The 26,981-nt window shown below is 40.1% G+C and overlaps 1 protein-coding gene across 5 annotated transcripts in view; it reads right to left on the reverse strand.

Annotated features, from left to right (window-relative positions):
* CEP162 (centrosomal protein 162) overlaps positions 1-26,473 on the reverse strand; it is a 38,914-nt gene extending 12,441 nt beyond the window's left edge. The window contains exons 1-18 of one of the 5 annotated variants that reach the window (XM_081856413.1): positions 26,338-26,473; positions 25,163-25,251; positions 23,806-23,896; positions 18,771-18,906; positions 15,701-15,850; positions 14,565-14,751; positions 13,694-13,761; positions 12,773-12,855; positions 12,054-12,081; positions 10,048-10,170; positions 8,902-9,087; positions 7,026-7,095; positions 6,063-6,294; positions 6,006-6,029; positions 4,179-4,437; positions 2,544-2,689; positions 1,020-1,250; positions 483-620 (exon numbers count right to left, since the gene is read on the reverse strand). In XM_081856413.1, the coding sequence (XP_081712539.1) occupies positions 483-620; positions 1,020-1,250; positions 2,544-2,689; positions 4,179-4,437; positions 6,006-6,029; positions 6,063-6,294; positions 7,026-7,095; positions 8,902-9,087; positions 10,048-10,170; positions 12,054-12,081; positions 12,773-12,855; positions 13,694-13,761; positions 14,565-14,751; positions 15,701-15,850; positions 18,771-18,906; positions 23,806-23,865 (2,121 nt within the window). In that variant the 5' untranslated portion in view covers positions 23,866-23,896; positions 25,163-25,251; positions 26,338-26,473. Of the gene's footprint in view, positions 1-482; positions 621-1,019; positions 1,251-2,543; positions 2,690-4,178; positions 4,438-6,005; positions 6,295-7,025; positions 7,096-8,901; positions 9,088-10,047; positions 10,171-12,053; positions 12,082-12,772; positions 12,856-13,693; positions 13,762-14,564; positions 14,752-15,700; positions 15,851-18,770; positions 18,907-23,805; positions 23,923-25,162; positions 25,252-25,771; positions 25,792-26,337 lie in introns of those variants that run through there. The other 4 variants (XM_081856412.1, XM_081856409.1, XM_081856411.1 and 1 more) reach the window with 4 other exon arrangements.
* Between the last annotated feature and the right edge of the window lie 508 nt (positions 26,474-26,981).

Below are 26,981 nucleotides of genomic sequence, written 5' to 3' on the forward strand. Positions count from 1 at the left end.
GTTATTCTCTCTGCAGTCTTTACAACCCTGGACAGCATTGTTTTTCCCCTGGCCGTGCAGCTCCCAAACCACACACACAGACCATAAGTTAATACACTCTCCACAGTACAATGGTAAAATGCCATCAACAGGTCCTTTGAGAGATTGTTTTTCTGGAGGATTCTCAGAAAATATAACCTCTGCTGTGCTCTCTTCATCAGGTCTTTGCTGTTTTCTCCCCAGGTTAGGTCATCTCTCAACTCCATTCCCAGAAATCGAAACACCGAGACCTGTTCCACGCACTTCCCCTCAATAATAAGTGGTGTGAGGGCCATTGCCTTTGACCTTCAACAATCTGGTCAATTCACTATCAAGCTCCCCACCTCTCCTTTTATTTTAATACAATGCACCATAGTTCTCAACCTGGATACAGCTTTAAAAACTGACTGTGTAAATACTTTGTAAGTTTTACTCAGTGAAGCCACAATATTAAGTATATCTACCTGTTGATACCCTTGAAGGAGAGTCTCCTGATTTTGGACTTCTTTTTGGATTTCTTTCAGCATTTCTCCATCATCAGGAATTCTTCCCAAAGCATTTGACAACTTTGTTCCTTTGTTCGGGTCTTCTCTGTTATTTAGCTGAGAAAACATGAACTATGAATAACGTATACTTCATAAAATCACTAGGAAGAAAAAGCCCTTATTAACAGATTTCTGTACATTTAACAGACTGTTCTCTTATTTGTATCTTATGCCTGTCTCCTTGCAATATAGCAAAACATATTAAGGGCGTGGGGAGCAGCTTGCTTGGCTACCAGCTGAAATAGCCTTCTAAACGCAAAATGTCACTTCCTGCAAGGTGTTTTAGATAGCTATGAGAGACAACATTTTATCCATGGCTTGCCATGATTCCCAATTTGATTTTATCAGAACTAAAATGAAATATATAGTAAATGCTGTTTTTAGTGAACTGTATTAAAAGTGTTTTTTTTAAAAAAAAAAAATTGAACAGGGAAAGGATATAACTAGGTACAGTACCTGTGTTTGAAGAATGTATTTTTCTTGGTTTAGCTGAAAAAGGTCTTTATCTTGTTGCATTTTCATTTCTAGGATCTTAGTCTCCATTTCCTTCTCCTTTTGCAAAGATGCGGCTTTTAGATTCTGAATCAAATCATGGGCTTCAGCCAATTTTTCCTCTGCTTCCTGAACTCTTTGCAGTAAATAAAGCTCCCTCCCACTATTTTGGGATGGAGAATATGAGGCAACCTGCTGTGGGGAAAAAGTATACTATTCTGACAGCTCATCACACAACCAAGATTTATGGATCATTTTCTTTCACTTCTGTAGTATAAATTGCAAGTTTCAAAATTTTCAAAGACTGAATTTTATGAGAACCATTTAGCATTTTAAATTGAGAGAGGAAAACAACAACAATGCAAGTGAGTTTTCCATGAAACAAGATGTCAGCTTCAAGGTCAACTCGTTTCAAGTGTGAGGTAGCTTTGGCACTGCAGAAAAAACTTCATGCATTAAAAATGTAGTCAGTTGTTTGGGAGCACCCTGTGCTGTAGCATAGATATGGATGTTATCAAATTAATAGATGGAGAACCATTGGAGATGAAGTGAAATCAATATCATTTACTATGGGTTGGGTCTAATTTAGTATTTCCACAAATGGAAAATCAAAAGGTCTCCTTATGCCAGGCATAGGCAAACTCGGCCCTCAAGATGTTTTGGGGACTACAAATCCCATCATCCCTGACCCCTGGTCCTGTTAGCTAGGGATGATGGGAGTTGTAGTCCCAAAACATCTGGAGGGCCGAGTTTGCCTATGTCTGCCTTATGCAGAAGAAGAAGAAGAGTTTGGATTTGATATCCCGCTTTATCACTACCCAAAGGGGTCTCAAAGCGGCTAACATTCTCCTTTCCCTTCCTCCCCCACAACAAACACTGTGAGGTGAGTGGGGCTGAGAGACTTCAGAGAAGTGTGACTGGCCCAAGGTCACCCAGCAGCTGCATGTGGAGGAGCGGAGACACGAACCCGGTTCACCAGATTACAAGTCTACCGCTCTTAACCACTACACCACACTGGCTCCACCAGCCAGAGGCTATGATTCAATGAAGGCTTACATGAATGAGCAGGGATAGAAGTTGCCTCTTCCTACACTCTCATTTATGGACCTCTGCATCCAACCTTATGCAGTTTTTAATGACAGCTGTCCTGCCTCCAGTGGACACTTACTCTATTAAATTCAAAGAGAAGGCAACACACTTTTGTAACCCGAACGGGATCTCTAATGCTGCACACACTTTTTGTGCAATGATTTGGAGTTACATTATAAGTGCAGTGTAAATCAGGCCACAGATCAGAACAGATAGAGTGCATCAAATTACATATGTATTCTCTTCTCACATTTGTGAGGGTAGACAACCTGGGTGATACTGAGACACTCCAGGACAGCAGGGATTCCTATGACTCTACAAAAAGTTTATATCTGCTGCAGTACTGTTATTCCCTTGCAAGTCCCCTTAAAAAAATTCAATTTAGGAGCAATGACTTACATTGTGTGTCTGTAAGCAAGAGTCACTTTCTTTAGCTGGCTGTTGAAGACTGCTTGCAGATGATTGTCCAGGTGTAGCACAGTAATTTCTCTTTGTAGAAACTGGATTGTTTGCTGTCTGTATTGTCATAGTTCCAGAAAATGTTTCTTTGATGAGAAAAAAAATATAGTGGGCGCTGTAATCTTAATAGCCCTAGCTATTTATATGGAGACATAACATTTCTTTGAACAGATCATGCAATGTACAAGTGGAAAAGCGAATACTACTACTGGGCGAAATTCCACGATGCCTGTTCACTAGTAGAATAGACTTCTGCTTCCATAAAATAACTTCCCCTTCCTTTCCTCCTCTTTGCTGTGTTGAGGGAACTTCTAGAGGAGGTGGAGGTCACTCATGTGACATTAAATGTTGCCCACTGCTCTTGTCTTCCTGCTTTAAAATTACAAAACCAAATACTGCTGCCATACTTCTAAACCACTTTCCACAGTTCACTATTCTTCTTTATATATCCCATTACCCCCTAAGTATTTAAAATGACATATAATCTTCTCTTACAATTCTCGGGGGGGGGGGATCCACTTTAAACAAGGATCAATCCTGTAGGGAACATGCATGTTAAAACAAGGCACTTGTGTCTGACAAGTCATTTTACAACTTCACCCCCTCGCCTTATTTCTGTGCTTTTATATTGTAAACATACCACCATCTAAAATATTTCCTTCCTGCTTTAACAACCTTACCTACTCAAAGGTCTCTAAACAAATCCCACTGCTACTTATTGTATCTAGAATTCTGACATCAAATCCTTCTCTAAAACACATCCTTTGCACAAATTCTTTCACTTAATGTTGTGCAGCCAAATCCTATACAGATTGACCACATGGTAAGTATGCACAGGAATGTATTTACAACTTGTTATCCCAGCCTCAGCTTCCCTTCACTTTGTCAACTTCTCTTCCTCCTCATCTAGATTTGGATTGTAAACAAATTAGGAGAAAGTTCTATATTTTTCAGAGTATCCTAAACAGAGCACCGTGTTTACCAAACTGAAGGACACTAACAAATAGGTCCTCAATTTTTTGTTTTGAATTCTGACTTGCTTCCCTGAATCATCAAACTTGATCATCTATCCCATCTTCAAAAAGCAGTTTAGAGAAGATGCACAGGAGCTCTTTGTAATGAGAAGCTGAGGGAAAAGGGCACGCACAGGGTGATCTTTTCCCTTTGGGACTCCTTCATGGCCAACTCTTTATCTGCTGCCTTACAAATAGTCTCAGGCCACAGTGGCTTTGCCTCGGGAACTCGAGGTCAAAGATACTCTGCAGTCTCAAACAGTTTGCTGAATATAGTTGACAAACTGGAAGTGCAGTTAACTAACTACACCTTGCTTTAAAGAAGTTGAAATGCCTTGTGCAATCACGTTGCTATGTTGAGTACTGGTAAATCTACCAACAAATTTTTTTAGGTTAAAACGTATGTTTGAATGTATCTAAAAGTTCCACGTTTTTAAACAGTATTATCATCTTGCAAGAAGCAGTATGCAGTAATATTTAACCTTGAGGAATCCTACACTTGACATTTTCCCTACATTAAATCAAACACATCTGCATTAAAGACACACTAAAAATCCATTACCTTTTTGTCTTGGAGGAGATTTTGTTTTTAAAACTGGCTTTTTGACGTTTTCCTTTAATGTCTTCTTCTCATTAATTGTGGAAAAGTGCTTTAATGGAGAACTGGATCTTCCATATCCAGAACTCCTAACAGAGCTATGGGGTCCACTTAGAGATTTCTTTCTATGTACAGCAGCTGTATTTTTGGTATTTCTGAATGTTACTTGTTTGTTCATCACCGAATTTAGACCTTCTTTAGTCCAAGTGTGGGACAGACGGGTCTGGAGACAACATTATATATTATTAAATCAACCAGCTTGGCTTTGAATGTAAAATCAAGTCAAGTGTTTACAATGAGCTTAACACAACAAGTCAATCATCACCTGTCAATCATCAGGTATCAGGTGACAGAACTTCAAAGGAAAGAATCTGCTTGAATTCAAGCCAGAATGCAAAGGAAGAATTGGGACCACACTTCCTGTTAGCTAGTTAGAACTTTCCCTGGTCATCAGGCCAGGCAAAGTAGGGCATAGTGTGCCCAAAACAACCTGGTGAGCAAACCTCTGAGGCTGGCAGGTCTAATGAGACTCAAGGGAATAGAGGTTCCACACCAATGATATATACCAGATTACATTTCAATGTGTTGTGCTATTCAGCTCATGTGTAACATTTCCTCTTAGCTCCCAAAGTCTGGAAAATGAGAATAACCAGGAAACAAATTTGTGTGCCCATGCAGAGGTACCAGCTTCTGTGGCAGGGTGAAACAGCCTTCCTGGCACTGCCATCACTGCAGCTTACCTGGATGGGGCTGGGGTCAGAGCTCTGTTGGCCAATCCAGCACTACTGCTGGTGCACCTAAGCAGCCTTGACCTTCCATTGCCCTGCTCTATCCAGGTAGTGCAGCGACACAGCTGTCAGAAGAGTGGCTCTGCCTCACCGCTACTGATGGGCAAACTGAGAGAGGTGAAGGCTGCATTCTTAAAACAATTTGCCTGGAAGTAAGTCCCACTGAAATTGATCTCGCTTACCCGAGTAAACATGGGTAAGAGTGGGATGGAAAGAAGTCTGATTTAACAGGAATTGTTCACAGTTGTTGATAATATTATAAAGGCCTACTAAGACTTTTTTGATATTCAGCTGCCTAGCCCTCAGCTGCTTCAGACACAGAAGACAAGGCACCTTCTGTCTTCAAAGCTGCATAATCAGAGAAGATTAGCCAAGAGTGTCAAGACAGGTGAGGCAGGAAGAGGTCAAGGAGGAAACTGCAACAGCGAAAAAGTTAGAGCCGGGGTCAGCAACCTTTTTCAGCCGTGGGCAGGTCCACTGTCCCTCAGACCATGTGGTGGGCCGGACTATATTTTGAAAAAAATATATGAACGAATTCCTGTGCCCCACAAATAACCCAGAGATGCTTTTTAAATAAAAGCACACATTCTACTCATGTAAAAACACACAGATTCCCAGACCGTCCGCGGGCCGGATTGAGAAGGTGACTGGGCTGCATCCGGCCCACAGGCCTTAAGTTACCTACCCCTGGGTTAGAGGAAAACAATGGGGAACAATAGTAGGGATTCAACAACAGAGATCTTTATTGGCTGAGCCCAGTGTCTTGGACTTCTTTCTAGGGAGGCTAATTTAGTTAACCATCTTTGGTGCTTGGTGAAGGTAAGTAAGATAAAAATATTAAGGAAGAAATAATCAATCAATTAATTAATCCTTGTAGCACCCAAGGGCCTAACTAGTGAATATTATGTACAATCTGCTTATTAAACAAACAAACATGATATTATGTGCATAGCTGATCTTTATACTTGCATAGATCTCTTTAAGACACTGAGATGCCGTTTACCTGGTTAGTCTTTTTGTCTTGATGCAATACTGAAGAACTTGGGAGACTATTTTGCCTCAACACATCATGTTTAAGTTTATCAATCCGTTTGTCCTTGCCAGTCCTTTGATGAGGAATCAGTTCACTATCTTCCTTTGCAACAGCTTGAACAAAAACATTCTCTTGTCCACTATGCTGCTCCAATGAACAGCCAATGTTTTGCTTTTCCTGAGCAGTATCATTCTGCTGCTCTTCCAGTATTAAATGGCTCATTAATTCATCAGAGCTGTTGTGTGTTGCTTTCACAGGGCTACAGAAAAAGAGTGAAGAAAGTACAATCCAAAGATTCAAAGATTATATGCATTACACGTTATTGTTACTTGACTGTTAATGGGATACATTGAGACATATGGCCTGCAGGATGGGCTTTAAGCAGTCATGGAAGAAACCGTAAGTGCTGGAGGCTAAAAAGCAGACCTTATATGAGGTTGAGTGGAAAAGACACAGCTTGATATTCCCAGTTTTCTTTAACAGCGTTTGCAGGTAGGGCTGGGAATGTCCCTGCCTGAAACCCTTGACAGATGCAGCCAATGAATGTAGACAATACTAAGGTAGATGGACCAATGGCCTGACTTAACATAAAACAGCTTTCTATGTTAGAAAAGACCAGGGTTGGCTCCTACAGCTGGTGCAAAGAGAAGAGCTGTTCACTTATGCTGGAAACTCTGCCCAGTCACAGCACCTCTTCTCTTAGTTTAGCATTCTGCAGGACTGAACCATTAGAATCTATTTCAGGTGCACAACAGCATGCCAGCTTCAAAGTTAAGCCAATAACTGTATTAAGTGAGTACTGGCAGTATGGGACTTAATCTCAGGATTAGGTTTTAAGGACTGATCTGTCTCAACTGCAAAGCACAAACTGCAAGCTAAGGCGAACTCCCAAATCATTTGGACAGAGGTTGAAGAAGGGGGAGGGGGCAAAGAACAAGACAGAAAGAAAGGACATTAATTGCCATAAACTGTATTTTCTAGAATGAATACCTTGCAGGGTCCCTGGTAAAATCTGAATCTGCTCTGATAGGTTTCATCAGTTCTTCTATGGTGGGGAGATCTAAGTAGATAAAACGACAACATTCTAGATCAAAAACAGTAATGAAATACTTTCAAATGAAACTCATCCACTGATTCTGTGTTCATGTACATGCATGTGCACATCCTGTATGTTTTTGGCTATAGGTAGTCTCCTGTTATATGTAGTCTGATCTCTCCTGTCTATGTCATAACATTCCTTTTGTAACAGCAGCAATCCTTTTGAGATTAATGCATAACCTCCCCAGACTACTTACAAACCAATTAATCTTCACTTTTCTGTACGTGTTTAGTAACTGTCTTACATTTTGGTCAGGTCTCCTGTATATGCAATCTTTTTTAGTGAGTGAACAGTTTGTGTGACTCCTGGGTCAACTTTCACATTACTAAATGAACACACTCAAATGGTATCTGATTAAGGACCTACCACTCTAAAAATGAGCAACTAAATCGTCGGTGCTTCAGAATTTACTTTCATGCTGTGCTAGTATCTGAGCAGGTAGCAAAGACACAGATGAATAATAATTCACTGGGTGGCAGCTTCCACAGCAAGCTGTTGAGGGTCAGTGGGGCTAATAGTCACTTATGAAGACTGTATGTGGAAGAAGCTCTTCTTTATCTTGGCCTTTGAGACCATTAAGATATTGTTTTATGTTGCGCACTTCTTTTGCTGAATTTGTTCCATTTGGAACATTTTTATGTGCTTTTATGACTGTAATGGATTTACTTGTTTTTATAACTGTATATTATCTTGCTACAACCTGCTCTGGGACCTTATGTTGAAGGGTAGGTAATAAATATTATCAATAAATAAAGGGAAAGAAGCTATTGTGAACAAAAGAATGAGCCATCTCCTTGGAAACCAAAACACTATCCTCAAAGCTGAGGAAGACCTCATAAACATCTAGGCAAGTGCGGGTTCTGATGCTGCAGATGGCAGGATGAGTCATCATGGAATTAAAAGGGAGATTTTTTAAAAAAGGACTTTGCCCCTCAGTCTGGCTCAGAGAGTGCTCTTGAAGCCATGTGTACACCAGAAGACAGACTGCATTAACAATTATGCTTGACTTTGCAACAGTGTGCAGCCAATCTTTTAACTACCGTATTTTTCGCACCATAGGACGCACCGGACAATTGGACACACCTTGTTTTAGAGGGGGAGAACAAGAAAAAAAAATTCTCTCCCTCTCTGCCCAGCGCCCCTTCAGCGAAGCGGCAGGAGGTGCTGCGCAGAGAGGGGGAGAATTTCCCCCCTCTTGTTTCCCCCCTCTAAAACAAGGTGCCGTTTAAGGTGCGTTCAGAGCCTGGAGAGCGAGAGGGGTCGGTGCGCACCGACCCCTCTCACTCTCCAGGCTCCTTTTGACGTGCTCTTTGGGGCTGGCTGGGGAAAGCCCACCACCAGCCCCAAAGGGCAGGTCGGGGAGCAGCGCAAAGGCGTGCGGCTATAGAGGCTCCTGCCATAGCCGCGGGTCACCTCTCCAGCCGGCAGAGGGTCGCGGGGCTATGCTGTCTTCGCTCCATAGGACGCACACACATTCCCCCTTCATTTTTGAAGGGGAAAAGGTGCGTCCTATGGTGCGAAAAATACGGTAAACTGTGGTTTGGTGCTAGTGCAACTGCAGCCTACTAAACAGAAGGATTGAGTGCTGGAGATGAGAAAATAGTGTCTTGAGAGGAAAGGTAAAATAACATGATTCCAAGAGAATTAAGGACTCCATCCCCAAGCCACCAGTGTTGGTATAAGCTTGTGCTGGAAGCAATAATAAATCAGGAACCTTTTATGTGCATATGCCAAAATAAAGTTGTATTGGGAATTTTCAATATTTACCAGAATCAGCAGTGGAGGTATTTTTGGGACAGCCTTCTATGTTCGGTGAAACATCTTTAGCCAAGTTCTCTTCTATTTTGCCACCATGAATTCTTTGCTCATCAGAATCTCCTAAAGACTGCTCAATATGGCAGTAGGCCTGATGCAAAGCTTCAATATCACTATTCGTTTGTGCACCAGAAATACCTGAGGAGGGACAGGTGAAAAAGTCAACCAAGATGAAGTGAGCTGAAATGTCAATAAAGCAACAGCAACGATTACCTAAGATACTAACAGTAGAATCGTGTCCACTGAGAAACACGTTCTACTGAGTTCAGTGAGGCTTACTCCCTAGTAATGGATAAGGGATTGCAGCATTAGGCTACAATCCTATGCACATTTCCCCAAGAGTTAAGTAGGATCGACTTCCAAGGAAACAAGTGCAGGATTGCAGTGTTAGGCTGAAGTTCACATGATTAAATATTGGTTGCCACCAGTCCAGTGACAAAAAAATAAATTACATCCTTAGCCATTAAGCTCAGTAACTAGTAAGAAAAAAGTTACAGATAGGTAGCCGTGTTGGTCTGCCATAGTCAAAACAAAAAAAATTCCTTCCAGTAGCACCTTAAAGACCAACTAAGTCAGTTCTTGGTATGAGCTTTCGTGTGCATGCATCTGAAGAAGTGTGCATGTATCTGAAGAAGTGTGCATGCACACGAAAGCTCATACCAAGAACTGACTTAGTTGGTCTTTAAGGTGCTACTGGAAGGAATTTTTTTTGTTTTTAGTAAGAAAAAAAAAAAGCAAATCACTCCGAAATGTTTATTTCTCTTTCTCTTCTTCAATTCAGAACTAGATTTTCAAAACTTAGGAATTGCCTACATAATCTTTTACCTTGAGAAAACATTAAGCAATGAAGACATAGCTATAGTTATGCACTTCTAAGTCTCTTCAATTTGAAATGCTTGATTCTTTCCTGTTGAAATCAATATGACTTCAAAGAGCTTAGCTTTGGCTGAAAAAGGCTCTAAATGTTTACATGATCAAAGGGTAATTGTGAAGCAGAGAGAGCTAGAACTGACCAAGACAGACTGCTCTTGCCTTACTTCTGTTTTCAGCATGGCTAACAGATGTGGAAAGAAGTAGTCAATAATAAAGAGGGTTTACCTGTTCCATTCATTTCATCGACAGCGGTTTCTTGAGGTAGAGGGTGTTCTGTCACAGCTGCATCCTGCTGCTCACCAATCTTTTGCATCTCCAGGGTCGAGTCTTGGGAATCGAGAAGGACAACTAAAGAGAAAACAGATAGAGAAAAGTTAGAGAACACTGATGTGCAACACAATTGTATCTCCCATAGCAGACAATATGAGGGTTACAAACTCTAACCTTTGCTCTTCTGCCATTTCAGTACAACTTTTTTAAGTAGCCACCCCAGCAATCTCAGATGTCCCTAGCAGCTTCTAAAAAGCACATGAGTAAGATATATAAGGCGGCAACCCAAACCTCTGGCTGGGAGCAACAGGGCTTGCCAGAGTGGCTTGGCCACATCCACAGCTCTGGCCCTTGTGCTAGCCCAGGCAAAAGATGGGTGGGGGAGCCTCTTTGTTGTGCCACCCCCAAGACTAGGCCTGTTGCTATCCTGTGGTGGCAGCAGGGCTGGCTCAAGACCCAGCATATCCCCTCCATCCCTTCCTTATCCCTGAAACACCTCGTTTTGGTGGATTTCGGAGGGCTGCTACCAATGGTAGCTTCTGCCCACCTGCTATTTGGGTGGGTGCATTGGGGTGCTGGTGGGGCTCCCCTGCCAGTGGAGGCTTGGTAGCCAGGCTAGGTGGAAGGAGACCTCCGTCCCCTCCCACATGGTGCACGGCGGGCTTGGATCGCTTTGCTTGATTAATAAGTGAGGCTAGGGCCCCAGGCCAGAAGATGTTTCAAAAGTGGAGAAGGCATTCATGATAAACAGGGTGGAAGGGGGAAATGGATAACACAATTTTTTATAGTAAACAATTCACTATAAAGGATTTTTGAAGCACAAACTCCAACTATGGCTCTTCAATTGCTTCAAGCCCTGCCCAGATTTAGCTTGTTTTCCCCAAAGCATGGTATAAATTTCATAGCTAAAGGTGCAATTAGGCACCCTTTTGGGGAAGAAAGTCACAATGAACTCGGTGGGAATTGCTTCTGTGTAAAAAGGTATGCAGTTGGGTGCCACATTTCTCATAGTAAGACAGGTCAGAAAGATAGCACTGCAAGGAAGTTTACCTGATCATGAACTGCAATAAAATATAAATATATTGAACTTAATACAAATACATATTAATTATTTTACTGGGATTGTTTGGCTTATAAAATTATTGTTAAAGCCAACTTGGTACCCTCCTGTTATTCTGGATCACTCCTGACCATTGACCATGCTAGCTGGAGCTGACAGGAGCTAATGTCCAATAAATAGTACAGGAGGCATCACGTTGCAGAAGGCTGGTTTAGATTATCCAGTATAAACACAATTTACACATCTGAACTACTTCTCAAAATGATTCTCAAAACTCAGGAACAACGCTCTGTGCTGGTTTCAGTTACTAATAATTTGATTCCAGACCTTGCTCAAGTCCTCCCAGATAAAAATGGGGATTAATAGCGATAAATACTGATGACTCCACTGTTACTACATTAAGGGAGGAGATGATTTTTGTTTATTCCTCCTTGCCTGTGTGTTTATTTTATCTAACAATAAATGACTGTAAGAAAAACTCTAAGCGGCAGAACCCTATACTCCCTTAAAAGGTCCTCCAGAGATTTGGAAGAGCCTCTAGAATAATGGGAGAGGGAGACTGGTGAACATTTGACTTCTCCCTCCTCCTACTGGATCTCGGTCCCTTTTACAAATGGAAGGAGATATTCAGTTCTAGAGCTAATCCTCTGATTCCAAAAGGAAGCCAATAGTAGGCATCAATTTGGAATAAAAGGAATACCATTTACTTCTACAGATATCTGCAAAGCATCTCTAAAGCAAATGTCGCCAGCACAATTGGAGCTAGCACTGAGGTCCATTTAAAAATTATGGATAATTTCTGACTCTTTTCACCCAAAATTGGGTACAGCAAAGCCAATCAAACATTCAAGCCCTATGCCGTATTTTTAACACGTTTCCACATCTTGTAAATTTTTTGTACCTTCAGCCAGCATGCCAGTCTTTTCTTCCTAAAAAGTTAAGAGAATACATATGAATATGCATGATGTGAAATATACATATTTTGATAATCTTGAATGCTTTAGATGGTGAGCATATCACTGCTATACAACTACAGTGCAGGGACATTCATCCTGCCTTTATCAAAATAATAAGGCACATATCCTGCAATTCACAAACCTTTTTCTATTCTACTTTGTGACTGAGAGTGATGCCTGGGCACTGTTAATGTCTTTTTGGTAACATGCCTTTTATCTCCTAATCTTTTTCTGCATCGGTACTGCTACTGAACCAGCCCCCCCCCGCCCCCCCGCAAGTCTGCTGCAGTTTTCAGATTACATTGATCTTTGTCACATTTATTATTGTCCTTTGTTTTATTTCTGGATTGTAAAGCCACCCTGAGAGTTACAAATGGGATTGAATGGCCAGATATTAAACATTACAGAGTCCACCCCTACCCTAAATAGCAAGCCTATCAACTAAAGAGCATCCATTACGTCTGGACTCGATGCATCATCATCGTCATCATCATCTGCTACCCTACTACCAAAGAACCTAATGGGCCTTTAGTGTGTCTGAATAGGATTGCACTGTAGATGTCTGGTAAGTTCTTTGTGGGGTATAAGCGACACTAAAATCACAGGGCTGACTTACAAGTAATGTTGAAAACATGAAATGGTTCTGCTTTTCCAAAATGCTTACTTTAGCTTCTGTCACAAGAACCTGCTCAGCTTTATTCTCTTCATTAGATTCTGAACCTTCTTCAAAATCTTCACTATAATCACCTGGAATGTGTGTGACACAAGGCATACGGTTAATTCTTTGTAAGAAAATAGGACCAGCCATCTCCCTACATCTCTATATAGCTCTTCCTCAGATCAGATCAAATGGCCAGGAAGAGATGGATACAAAAAACAGACTGGAACCCTTTTATTAGCAGATTTATTCATGAGTAAACAGCTTAGCCCCCTCCTTCAGCAGACTGTGAACTGCACAAATTCAAGTATTAGACAAAGGTTCTGGGGGTAGGGATAATCTCTCGACCCTCCTCCTAGCAGAAAGAACCTGGATGGCATGAAAAAACCCAATACTTAAACCCTCATCATTTGGAATGGAGTCCCTTCCAAAGTGCACACTGTGCTCTGCAAAAAATCTGATATTCTGCAGTAAGCATTGAAAAATGTTCTTCAGCATCCACCTGTTCTGTAATATTTCCGACATGTACTGATAGATCGTAAGAACAACCTTCTCTGATCAGACTAAAACTTTTATCTTGGGTTGGAAAACATCAAGCCTGAGCGAGGCCTTCCAGGTCCTTCTGACTAGACCTTGGAATTTCCCCCCTAGGCCACACCCCTCTCCAGGCCACACCCCGATATATCTGTTTCAGCACTCTGTTACCCATGGCGGACAGCAATATGCTTTCATTTGTCTCTGGTAACTACAGCTTTATTGGCTCTGAATATGGGCGCTCCACTTTAGGCTATCATGACCTGTCCTGCATGGATTTATTAGAATTACTCAGTTTTAAACAACATGGATCATTCACTTCATTAGTGAAATTATTATCCATAAAATGCTGTCTTTAAAGCAAATGATAATAAAACACTGAAGTACAGTTACCAGATTTTTCATGGTTCCTTGGTTCATCTTCAATGCCTTCTTCAGAGTGTTTGGCTTCAGAGTGGTTTCTGCAAAATATGACAGTACTACTTCTAGGAAAAGGTCTCTCACTCAGCAGTATTAGACAGAACAAATTTGTTTTCATGCTCATAGTTCAGACTGCTCTGCTGTTCTGGTAGTTAACAATTCTAAAAATTTTTTAAAAAATCTAAACTATGCAAAATAGACAACTTTGCAAGTAGTACAGAACTCTCGACACTAAGCCATGGTCTGTTTTAAACATTGGCTTCATAGCAAATGTGCCTCTTAGCCCTCCTGCTTCCATGTGCAGCACAAACAGGCTATAGTATAATTATTAGTACAGTATTATAATTATTATTGACTTACTGCTTTTTTGAAACAAACCAAAAAACACATTATCTGGTTCCACGTGACATGACAAGCCACACTGTGGCTAATCTGCTGTGTGCAGAATGCGCAGGGAGGAGTCATAAGAGAGGGCGAGGAGCACACTCACAATTAAGTCATGTTTTAAAACAGGGATGAGGAACCTGTGGTCCTTCAGATGTTGTTGTACTACAACTCCCATCAACCCCAAGTACTGGCCACATTGACTGGGGCAGATGGGAGTTGGAGTCCAGCAACAGCTGGAGGCCTACAGGTTAGCCACAAATTCAATCAGAATCCTGAATACAGTGAGCCATAAGATGAAGATTTAATTTGCACAGTTCAAAGCAGAGAATTGAGGTTTCATCATTAGAAAAACTGGATATTATTATGGCCTGCTTAAGAAACTATTACTGAAAAATATCACAGGAATGTTTAGAGTTCTGAATATTACTACAACTATTGATTTTTATTTTAACTTTACCGTAGAAATGCTCTTAATCCTTCAGAATCATTGGAATCCAGCTCCTTATTCAATCTAGAATAGTCTATCGTAGATGATGCTCCTTTCTCAAGATCAGCAAAGAACTTCTCCTTTTCCTCTTGTTCTTCTAAAGTATCCAATCCGGCTCCCAAAAAGATCTCATGAGGCCCTGAAGCTACAACTGAATCTAAATTTAAAAGCACCAGAATATAAAAAAGTACAGCAAATTAATATCAATTTTCATAAGAAGGTAATTGCAGGGGGAAATTGTCTAGTGTCCAGGCACTGCCTTAAGTGAGAGATCAAGAAAATGCAGAGATAATGCCCAAAAATGTATGACTTGATCTTAAACAAACCTATTCTAAAAATAGCAGAGTTTCATGAGCATTATACATTTATTGAGTGTTTATGAAACTGGCACCGAGTGCTCACAAAACTCTGGTGTACAGTGCTCCCTTGCAAGACGAAATTAATCCGTTCCGTGAGGCTCTTTGTATAGCGGTTTTTTCGTCTTGCAAAGCAAGCCCATTGACAGCTTAGCGGATTAGCGCTATTAGCGGTTTAGCGGCTTCTAGTGGATCAGCTGATAAGCGGCTTATCAGCGGATCAGCTGATAAGCGGCTTAGCGGCTTAGAAAAAGGGGGGAAAGGGGGAAAAACCCCGCAGGAACTCGCAAGACATTTTGTCTTGCGAAGCAAGCCCATAGGGAAATTTGTTTTGCGAAGCGCCTCCAAAACGGAAAACCCTTTCGTCTAGCGGGTTTTCCGTCTTGCAAGGCGTTCGTCTTGCGGGGCACCACTGTAGTTGTGTATAACTTCATGGAAACCAATAGAGAAGATGTTCCGAGTAGGAGAGCTGCATGTGTGCACCAGAACTCCTATGGCTGGAACAGACTGAGGGGCTGAAGTAATTTGTAATGAGAGCAATTCAGAGAACACTAAAGGACTGAACAGCACTATATAACATCAATTGATTGCAGCATCTCCCAAGTTTTAGTGCCAGTGTAAAAATAAGTATCATATTATTTTAAGGGGGTCAGTTCATATTCAACATATAATTTAACAGTTATTTAATCTGCCAAATAAAGCTGAGTAGGGCTGGGGGAGAGGGAAGTTTGAGGTCTGAAGCAGTTTTACCGTTAGTTTCCAGGCTATCTTTGCTTAAAGAAACGGAAACCCCACTAGGTTGCTGGAGCTGAATGCTTCCCGCATGATCTTCGTCTACTTCCAGGATAGCATGAGAAAGCCTTCGCGACTTCAGGAAACTACTACTTGTGCTGCGTATTCCTTAAAACAAAAGGAGGAGGGGGAAGAAAAGTCTGACATAAAAATCCATGCTGGAACACAGTTTTATTTTTGGAATTTATATAGCTTGCCCCACAACACTGATCTTTGGATGCCTTGCAAACATAAAATAGATGCCATTAAAAACAAATCGTAGCTTTAAAAACAACACGTCAGCAGGGATAGTGATAAAACCGGTTTCACTGTAAGGCTAAACAATGCACAACATGTAAACAGTGGTTTACAATTATGAGGCCTGAAGAAAATCAAAAAGGTATTATCAGGCACCGAAATAATAAAAAACAAAGTGCCAGGCGAGTCTCACCAGGGAGGTGGTCACATAGCTGCAGCTCAACTACTGAAAAGTCCCCTCCCTAGTAAGCAGCTTCTCTGAAGAGGATCTCAAGATTTGGGGAGGTGCATGTGGGAGAAAGCAATCTTTATTTGGGAGGAGAAATCAAAGTGCACTGCACTACTAAGGTGTCAAAAATCCCTTCATTGGTCCGTATAGTTTACGGACTGTCTAAAAGCTTCTTGAGGGCTGCAACTGGAAGAGATAATCAGTACATCCCCAAGGCCCACAAGGAAGCCAGTGCACAGGGCTCTCTCGATTCCAGCGATGGATCTTTGCTTTCACAACTCTATTTCACAAAGTGCACTATCCTGGCAACTTCATTTTCTAGATTATTTCTAAAAATAATAGACATTCACTCACGTTAACTCCTGCACCACTGGCTCCTACATTATAGCTGATAACTAGTTTGGAAGTTCTATTAATAAATCATTGAAAGATTTTTTATGAAAAACCTAGGATATTTCATAAGTTGCAAAATGAATAACTAGATTCAAACATAGGCCAGGAAACAGAGCCCTGCTTACTTAATTAAGCCCATTCAGCAGTATATTGATTGATAAAAAATATTTATATTCTGCTGTACTATAGAAAGAAAAACATCAAAGCAGTTTACATCAATAATATATAAAACATGCAATAAAAGTCATATAAAAAAGTTAAAAACAGGCAACAATTTATAGCTGTAAAAAAGAACAGACTACATTCAGTGGCACTTTTTAACAAAAAGGCTATATGTGTGGATAGTTCTTTTAAATAATAATTTTTAAAATCATACTGAAAATCCAGTTTATGCTTGTTACCCTTAGTATGGTCATGGTTGTTGTTAGCAGAGATTTCTTCTTTGTTAGAACACACACTTTTCTTTGCCTTAAGGGATTTTTCCAGTGTTTTGTACTTAGCCAGTGCCTTGCTGTGGGATGCACTTGAAAAGGGTTTAGGAGCAACTACTTTAACTACACACAAACAGTCACAAGTGGTTAGGGACCAAAAAAAGAAGGGTAAATTTTGTTACCAAGCTGAAAAAAATGACTCAATATCTAGCTATTTTCACACTGCAGCTAGAGAAGCACCACAATTAGACAACTCCTCTAAAACAACACCACACAGTTCTTTGGCTAAATTACGCTTCCTTGAAGTATACACCAAACTATTTATTTAATGCTTTACAAGAAATATTGCACATGTTCATGGAGTCAGGATGCTCAGTGTAAAAAACAAAACAAAACTGGTTTGCTCAAGCACTGTTTGCAATGAAACTTAACAGTAAAAATGAATAAAGGATGTGATTATAATAACTGGTTTAATATTTAGATTGAATTTGTGCAATCCTAATTCCTGGCTGAGAACTGCACCATGCATCATCTCTACACATAGCTCATGATTACACAATTAATTCATATCATATTTACATACTTTTGTATGTTGCCTAAAAAAGCATGAGGTTTTTTACCCAAGTCAAAGTTGCGTTCACCAAATACTGTTGGTGATACCACACATAATTAAAGCCAATATCTGTTTGATCAGAACTGCTATCAAACAAAGGAAAACCATTATTTCTGGGAAATAATTGATTTTGGCTTGCAATATAGCACAACTATTGCAAAGCTGATCTCTAAAAAGGGGTAACTAAATCTAGTACCAGACTGGTTATTTGAAAGTGGTGATTTGTTTTCACTATCTTCAATCATTTCATCTTTTGCCCCAATGAGTTTCTTCTCATTTTCTTGTTTGATAAATCTGTTTGTTTTAGAAGCTTGGGAAATGAAAGAAAAACAACATGTGCAGAAAGCCAAGGAAGACATCATGTCAATTTTTTTGGGGAGAGGTTACCAAAAAGCAAACAAACAAGTTAAGTCCAAAAAAGGATTTAATAAATGGCAGGGGCAAGCACCTTTGAGACAGCATCAATGTCTTAGCATGCCAAGTATAGAAGTCCATGACTGGAAACAGCCACCGCTGGCCAATGCAACCTTGGCGGAAGACCAAAGGAATCAAAGTACACTATCTCAGTCGGGTGCCATACATTCCTGACTGCACTCTCCATGCAACACTTTTGTCCTCGGGTAACCTTACAAATCCTTCACCAAATATAAGGCCCAAAATAATGTGAATTCACTCCTTAGGCACTACTCCACTTGACTAGGGATAAGAGAGAAACTGATTCACAACTAAATATGAACCTACCTAATTTGTGCTTCTGGAACCAGTATGTGACCTGGAAAGAAGCGCTCAATATGCAGAACAGTCATCTTCTTAAAACAAGATGTTTGTACAAGAACTTTGCGTAAGTAAAATCAAACAGTATTCAGAGAAAATGTTTTTGCATGCAGAGGCTGCATCGCTCACCTACTTTGACACACAGGTTCCACAATGGCTTGCTTGAGTAGTCTGTATTTTAAGAACAGCATCTTTAAAACTGAAAATTACTTTATCTAACGCAGGAACGTCAATAATTCTATTTGTAAAAAAAAAAAAATCATAAAAACTATGAACACAAAAGGCCTTGATTGCCATCTTGTGGTCACAAGTAGTAAAAACATTACACAGAATCCAAACAGAATTCACTACCGTTATCGGAATCGTCCTCGGATATCCACCACGGCACAGGATTCTTCTTCAGTTCTTTATTTGTGACCTGCCCAACAGTGTCAGGAATGCTGGATTTTTTCTTTGGCTCATTTCCAAGTGAATCATCTGAAAGTGACTGAATCAGAAGCAAGAATCACTTGTGCTGTTACGATTTATTTTCTTGGGTCTCCATAAAATAGGACATGAGACCTGTTCAAAGTTAAGCTTTTTTAAGACCCACTGATCTCAAAGAGAGTTGAGCATATGGCAGCAATTCAATGGGTCTTAACTAATATTGATGATCAATTCCATGGTAATTTACCGGAGGATCAGAGTACTGATATTCTATGGCAAAGTGTGATATTTGTGCGGTTTCTAGCCTCTCTTTTTCTGTTTTAGCTGACAAATTAATCTCTGACTACTCCCCAGTATTTCTCATCACTGTCATTCCTGAGAAGGGAAAGAAAGACGCTTATGTACTTGTAGCAGAACCTGCAGACATATGCCAAAGACTTTCTGTACAACCATGTGCAGAACACAACAATTACCCAAAGGATTGCTTGCAGACTTCTAAGATCACTTAGATGATATGGGGAAATTTTTACTTGTGGGACTGCACACTACAGAATATCATAGGGTGGTGACAAAATATCATCATTTTCCAAGGTTTTCCCTACACTTTAGAATGTCTTTTCTTCTGCTGTATGTGACACAACATTAATTATTTGCTTCAGAAGTCTTGTAAAGGTGTATCTGTTTGTGCAGGCTTTCCCTGATCCATAAGATTGAAGACTGAACTACAGGTCTTCTGTTTTATCTTTTATTTATTGTGAGATTGTTTCACGGCTTTTATGTTGATCTGTACTGCTTGTGAGCTGCTTAGAATTTTTTTTAAGTATCATGTAGTTTAGAAATGATTTTAAATGATTTCCCCCCCCTAAAACCTTGGTTTTTTGCTTGTTTAAACTTAACAAGCAAAAAACCAAGGTTTTGGAAAAAAATATGACCCCTTCAGAATCAGAAAGGTTTCAGAAAGAGACAGAATTAAATGTGGTTAAAAAAGTAAAATACCTAGGGGTAAACATAACAGCCAAGAACATGAACTTATTTAAAGATAATTATGAAAAATGTTGGTCTGAAATTAAAAGGGATCTAGAAATTTGGTCAAGATTGAAACTTTCCTTGTCAGGACGTATTGCTGCTATTAAGATGAATGTATTGCCAAAAATGTTGTTTTTGTTTCAAACTCTACAGATTGTGGACAAAATGGGGTGTTTTGAGAAGTGGCAGAGAGATATTTCTAAATTTGTCTGGCAGGGCAAAAAGCCCAGAATTAAGTTTAAGATATTAACTGACGCTAAAGAAAGAGGGGGCTTTGCCCTGCCAGACTTAAAGCTGTACTACGAATCAGCAGCTTTCTGCTGGTTGAAGGACTGGCTGCTTCTTGAAAACACGGATGTTTTAGATTTGGAAGGATTCAACAATGCTTTTGGATGGCATGCATATTTGTGGTATGACAAGGTGAAAATACACAAGGCCTTTAAGAATCATGTTGTCAGAAAAGCAGTGTTCAATGTCTGGATAAAATATAAAGACTTACTGGAAAACAAGACCCCAAGGTGGCTATCACCAATGGAGGCTAAGGCCCCGAAAAGACTCAATATGGAGGCCAAATGGCCGAAATATTGGGAAATAATAGAAAAAGACGGAGATAATTGGAGGTTGCAGAGTATGGAGAAAATAAAAGATAAAGTGCGAGATTGGCTACATTATGCTCAGATTAAAGAAGTTTTTAAGTCGGACAAAAAGATAGTATTCCAGGTGGAAAAATCAAAGTTAGAAACAGAACTGTTAGAACCCAGCTCTAAGACACTTTCAAGAATGCATAACTTGCTGCTAAAATGGAATACACAGGATGAAACGGTTAAAACAGCTATGATAAAATGGGCACAGGACATAGGGTACAACATTATGTTTGCTGACTGGGAAAAGCTATGGACCACAGGTCTGAGATTTACCGCATGTAATGCTTTGAAAGAAAATATCATGAAAATGATATACAGGTGGTACATGACCCGTCAAGCTTGCAAAGATATACCATTTGCCTGATAATAAATGTTGGAAGTGTAAAGAAGCTGAAGGAACATTCTTTCACCTCTGGTGGTCCTGTCCTAGAGTGAAGGCTTTCTGGGAAATGATATATAATGAGCTGAAAAAGGTATTTAAGTATACCTTCCCTAAGAAACCAGAGGCCTTCCTTTTGGACATTGTTGACCAGAGTGTGCAAAAGAAGGACCGAACTTTTTTTATGTATGCCACAACAGCAGCAAGGATACTCATCGCTAAAGGCTGGAAAACTCAAGATTTGCCCACATTGGAAGAATGGCAGATGCAACTGATGGACTATATGGAACTGGCAGAGATGACTGGCAGAATCCGAGACCTGGGAGAAGAATTGGTGGAGGAGGATTGGAAGAAATTTAAGGACTATTTACAAAAACACTGTAAATTGTACGAATGTTAAGAAAGATGTAAGATCTGTAATAATATGGCTCCAACAAATTAGTAACAAAGAATATAAATTTAAACGTGACTGAAAGAAAAGACAAATTTTGGATAAATAATATGTTAGAATTAAGTTCTTAAAAAAAAAAGAGTGATTTAAATTCTAAGATTTGAGATTTAATACTGGACAATTACATGATATAAACTGAATTAAGTAAATAATTTGCTAGAAAAATTTATGTGCTCAGAATGCAGGAACAAGAGATGTGAGGAAGTCCAAAGATGAGAATGAAATGTGGTTATTGAAAAAGATCATGTTGTTATGTATGTTGATTATTGTTTAAAAATTTAATAAATATTATTATATAAAAAAAATAGAAATGATTTTAATTAAATACATTTTAAAGGTGTGTTTTTTTAAAAAGTCTAAACACAAACCATTGTTTGGTCTTACATCTGAATCAACCCACAGTAACGTACATAGTATAGACTTTTTCTAGACATTTCAAGTATTGAAACATAGCATACGAAGCAGCCCTTAAGTAAGTGGTAAAGACAAAATAACAGCATTTATTTCTACTTTTCCAAGCTATTGAACTATCCAGAGAAAGCAGATTTATGTTTTTAATATAATTTTAATGCATAGCATATAAATAACAAAGTCAAAGTTAAGTTCTGTTTTTAAGGCAGAGCACAAGTTCAAATGCAACACTGAAGCCACAAAACAACTGCATTGGGAGCTACTGACAGGTGCTTGATGCAAGTTCTGTTATCACTTGCTATTTCTTTGCGACTAACTGCATCCTCTGCTCAGCAAGTGGAACTAGGATGATGCTGATACTCCTCAGAGCATTGTAACTGAAGAAACTGAAATGTCCCCAGATGTTACAACAGAGATCTGGAAACCTTCTATGTCTAGCCATCTTGTCAACTTCAAAAACAGTAGAGTAACAGCTGGGAAAGAAAACACTTACAGAAAAAAATAGCATTACGGGTCCCTGATATATAAATTGCATGAACATGACCATAATGAGAAAGACTGAAAAAAGAAAGGAATTATCCAGGCCTTTTTAGCTGTACCGTCCAAGCCCCGGTCTGACAGACAAAAAAACCCTCTGTATGTCCGTGCAAAATCATGGACTATACAAAGCAGTTAGATCGAGTTAGCGGTGAGATTTGGATCTAAATAACAATGGTTCTTATTGGAAAGCCAAGTGTAGCATGATAGTAGCATTGAAAAACTAGCATACAGTGTAATTAAACCAGGTTGCCTCATTAATGGCATGCACCATGAAGCATTTTACAAAAGATGAGAGTTGCATCCAACTAAGTAATAGAGTAGACACACTGAAATTAATGGATGTGACTAACTTAACTTTCTTTATTTCAGTGGGTCTGTCGTGAGTTGGATACAAGCCTGAGTGTCCACACAATGTGTGGGTTACAAGTGTGTGGTTACACTTACACAGACACACAAAATGTGCTTGTAGACATGCCATATAGGACTATGCTTAATAGCAGCATGGGAGGCAGTACTAAAATACAGATAAACACATTCCTCAAGATTCCAGAGAATGTACAAAATGCAGTTGAGATATGCACAGTGTCCAAGGCCTGTTGTAGTCAACCAAGTCCTACTTAGAGCAGACCCACTAAAAATTAATGAACTTAAGTTAGTCATGTTCATTAACTTCAACAGGTCTACTCTGAGTAGGACTAGCATGGACTACTGCCCTACGTATAAAAGGAGGAGTTCAACATCATGCTGCTATAAACATTCCAACTGTGGAAGCATTTCTGCTTGTCTGATGAAACAATCTCTCCTCTCCTCCTGCTGTGCACTGTTCTGGAGTTCTCTGCAGAGCTGATTTGGGGGCTGGGCAGAGAAGGGTGGGGGAAAGTTCCATTACACTAGCGGAAGTCCTTTATAAGGCTTTCACTAGCAGGACCAGTTAGTTGAATCAATTCCATTGTTGAATCCAGAGTGCAAAACACTGGAGAGATTATGTGCACATTCTCAATGAGGCCTGGCGAATGTGCAGAATGGCTGGCTGCTATGTGCATTAACTGCTGAACTTACATCACCCTAACATATATATGGCAATGGTTATGATGTGCACACTGTAGTTGCTTCTCCTCTCATTAGAAAGGAAGCAACAGGATCCCTGCTATGGTATCCAATAAAGAATGATAACCAAGAGTCTCACTGATGGATCACCCACTGTCACAGATCTAACAGTGACTAGCTACAGAACCTTTCATTTACAGGAAATACTTAACAGTCAAACACACTCATAAAGAACATGATCTGTTTGTTTACACCAAGCTCTGTAAAAATTAGAAACAAGCTAAAGAGAGATGTATATTTTGCCATTTCTCACAAAAGAAAATGAAAGCTCTGTCTTCCAAAAGTTAATTCCATAAATCGGAATTCATCTCTTGTAAGCCAATCATAGATGTTAATAAGTTTAGCCAAACTGCAGGTATGTCTCTGAAAGAATACAGTAAAGAAAAAAAAGTATAACAATACCTCTTTCAAAAACTGTTCAAACTGTTCATCTAGGTCTTCTTTTGAAAACCGGTGAGCCATAATCAGCAACTGCGTTTAAACTCACAAATCCCTGAAATTACCAAGTAGATAATAAAAGAAACGGGATGAACAACAAAAACAGAATAAAGCACAAATTAAATTATTGCCGCCAAGTATTTGAATTTTTAATGTACAACCTTCCAATCTGCTCTTAGCATACTTGTTTGACAACCTTTAACAAACCATTCATGCTGGAGTAGACAGGCCCTTGGTCTGACCCCACAGAACTCTAATGCTCTTTAAAGTCATGCTCCGGAAGTCACGTACTTCTGCACTCTTATGTAAATACCAAAGTCTTAAAATGAAAACTCTTCTTACATAAGGTTCTATCTGTGGAAGATAGTAAGCTTGCTGGAATTTTGTCATTTCTCACAAGAGAGACTGAAAGCCATGTCTTCCATGAGTTAATTCCAGATCCTCCAAGTGTCCCTATTTTCCAGGGACATCCCTGACTTAGAGAAGCCGTCCCAGATTTTGATTTGATCCTGGAATGTCCCGCTTTTTCTTAGGATGTCTCTATTTTCACTGGAGAAATGGTGGAGGGTATGGAATTATTTGACCCCCCCCCCGAGCCATCAGAAGGCAATCCTGTATAGGGAAGTTTTTTTAAAAAATGCTTAATGTTTTATTACATTTTTATATATGTTGGAAGCTGCCCAGAGTGGCTGGGGCAACCCAGTAAGATGTGTGTGGTATAAATAGTAAAATTATTGTTATCTCTCTGCGGTAGCTTATCTTAAAGTTTTAAGTGTCTATACTATACACTTATTGCATTTATAAATTTTAAATTTATTGTTGTACATTGTTTTAAATGTTTGTTTTCCTTCTGGGATTGTACCCCCAAGTGTGTTTTATAAGCTGGTCTCCAACCGTAATAAATTATCTATCTAGTAAAATTATCATTATGGAATGGGACGTCCCTATTTTCATAGGAGAAATGTTGGAGGGTATGTAATTCTATTAAAAAGAATTCTTATCTTGTAAGTCAAATCCCGTCTTTTGTTACATTACTCTATAAAACACATTGAATGCTGATGGCTCCATATAAATAAACAACAAGCAAACAAAACAATTATTTCCTATAAGCCACCCACTCCATTCAACTAACACAAGAGAAATGATCCTGAGATTGAAATAGTTAGATGTACCATGTTTTGCTATGTTGTGCAACTTGGATATCTCCTTAGCTATGTTCTAGTCAAAGATCTCAAATATTTTTGTTCAGATAACTAAATAATAGAAACACTTCCCAAAATGTAAATAAAGCTTTTGTCACTATGAATACAAGCAAACTTACCTCTCAAAGAAAATCCCTTCCTGAGCCAATATGGGTGAACAACAGGCCTTTAAACCTTCTTCAAGTAATTCATGATCCAGGAATATATACTATATATATAAAAAGTAAATGAGAAGTGTCTTGATTGGTCTCTAATAGGACATTTTAAAGCTCTCTAGATGTGTCAAGTGCCGACACAAAATATCAAAAACAAATCCCAATTTGGGAAGTTTATCACAAAGCATATTTTCCATATCGTGCTCATTGTTCTTCTGAAACCTACATGGCACTACAATATAAAACAACAGGGATGACTGCAGAGAATTCAATTAAATAAGGTATTGTTATGTAAGCACATGGAAAAAGTCTCAGAAAACACGGTAAGAAGATTACAAATGCCACCTCTCATGACACATAATCTAATCTGCTTTTTTAAATAAAAAAGGCACAAGAAATAATATTGTATTGCTTTACAACTAAGTACAGAAAGAAAAAAGAAAGAAAATATTTCGGCCTTTTGTAAAAACTAAAAATCCTATTCCTTCATCTGTAGTGCCTCAATTTATCTGCATTTATCATCAAAGAAATTTAACAAAGTGTCTAAGGAAAGCTTACATTATAATCCTATGCCTGTTTTAACTCAGCCCTTTGAGTGCGATGGTGCTTACTCCCAGGAAAGCATGCAGAGGACCTTATGGATTTCCTGAGCTGCCAGCCTGAGCCCACCTGTCCTACTAAACGTAATTAGCCGTACTGAAAATCAGAGAGATCAGTTTCAACTGCGTGGCCCAAGTCTGTATATGCAGACTTGCATATAGATACAGGTGGATATGAGCAGCTTGACGTATGAGCCATATGGATTTGCGTTGCTTGATGAGGAAGAGGGCCATTTTAAATGCCCAGCATTCTGTTTCCAACGCTGGCAAGCGAGGGAGGGCGCTTAGAAGTAGGGGGGGGAGGGGGGGGCTTTACACCTGATTCACAGGGAGACAAAGGCTCCTCGCATCTGCCACACCTGTTGAGAGCTCTAGCCTTTTTGCATCTGCTTATTCCCTCTTCAAGTTCCCAGGGACCAGCCCCCCCCCCGCTCCGGCAGGGCTGAGAGGCCTCGTCATAGGTGGCCCGTTTCTTTCTCACCCCCCCCCCCACCCCGGGAAGGCGACGGGTCGTTTCTATATCCCCTCGCGGGACTTCACCTGCCGAGGCGGAACTCTTCATGGGACGACGAGGGTCCGCGGAGCGACTCGGCCCCATCCGCGCCAGGCGTCAGCCGCCGTTTCCTAGGAAACGAGCGGAACTCGCCGGGCCACCGTAGGGTTACGGGCTACGTGATGGTCACGTGAGGCAGCGCCGATTGGGGAGGGAAATCTACAAGGGGAGGAAGGGAAAGAGACCGGCCTCTCGCCGTCACGTGGTACAAACGGTTCGCAGCCCGCGCGCGAATTAAAAACAACTCCGGACCCGTTTTATCTCAGCGCGTGATCCCACTTGCTGGAGAGGAGAAAGGAGGGCAGAGCAAAGCGCTGCATTTTAAATGTTTAAAACCTAAATAAATAAATACCGTTTTGCACACCCATGTAGTAAGGCTTGATTTCTGCTGCCGCCTTCTGCTCGAGGCAGGGCGCGCTGGTGCTCAGACGCAGCCATCATGGTAACAAATCGGAATTTCTGATTTCTATGGGTAGCTCTTCTTCTCTGGGGAGAGGGGAAAAGGAAGTCGTCGCCTGAAGCCAGGAACCGGCCCTGTGTCTTAAATCGAGCAATAATCCAGGAAAGAAACACAGCGCTTCGGGGGGCTGGGGGCTTAATGGAAGCAAGGAGGGAAGGAGAAAAATGCCTA

Source organism: Podarcis erhardii (genome assembly GCF_964252035.2).
Source record: "Podarcis erhardii genome assembly, chromosome: 3".
NCBI classification, from domain to species: Eukaryota; Metazoa; Chordata; class Lepidosauria; order Squamata; family Lacertidae; genus Podarcis; species Podarcis erhardii.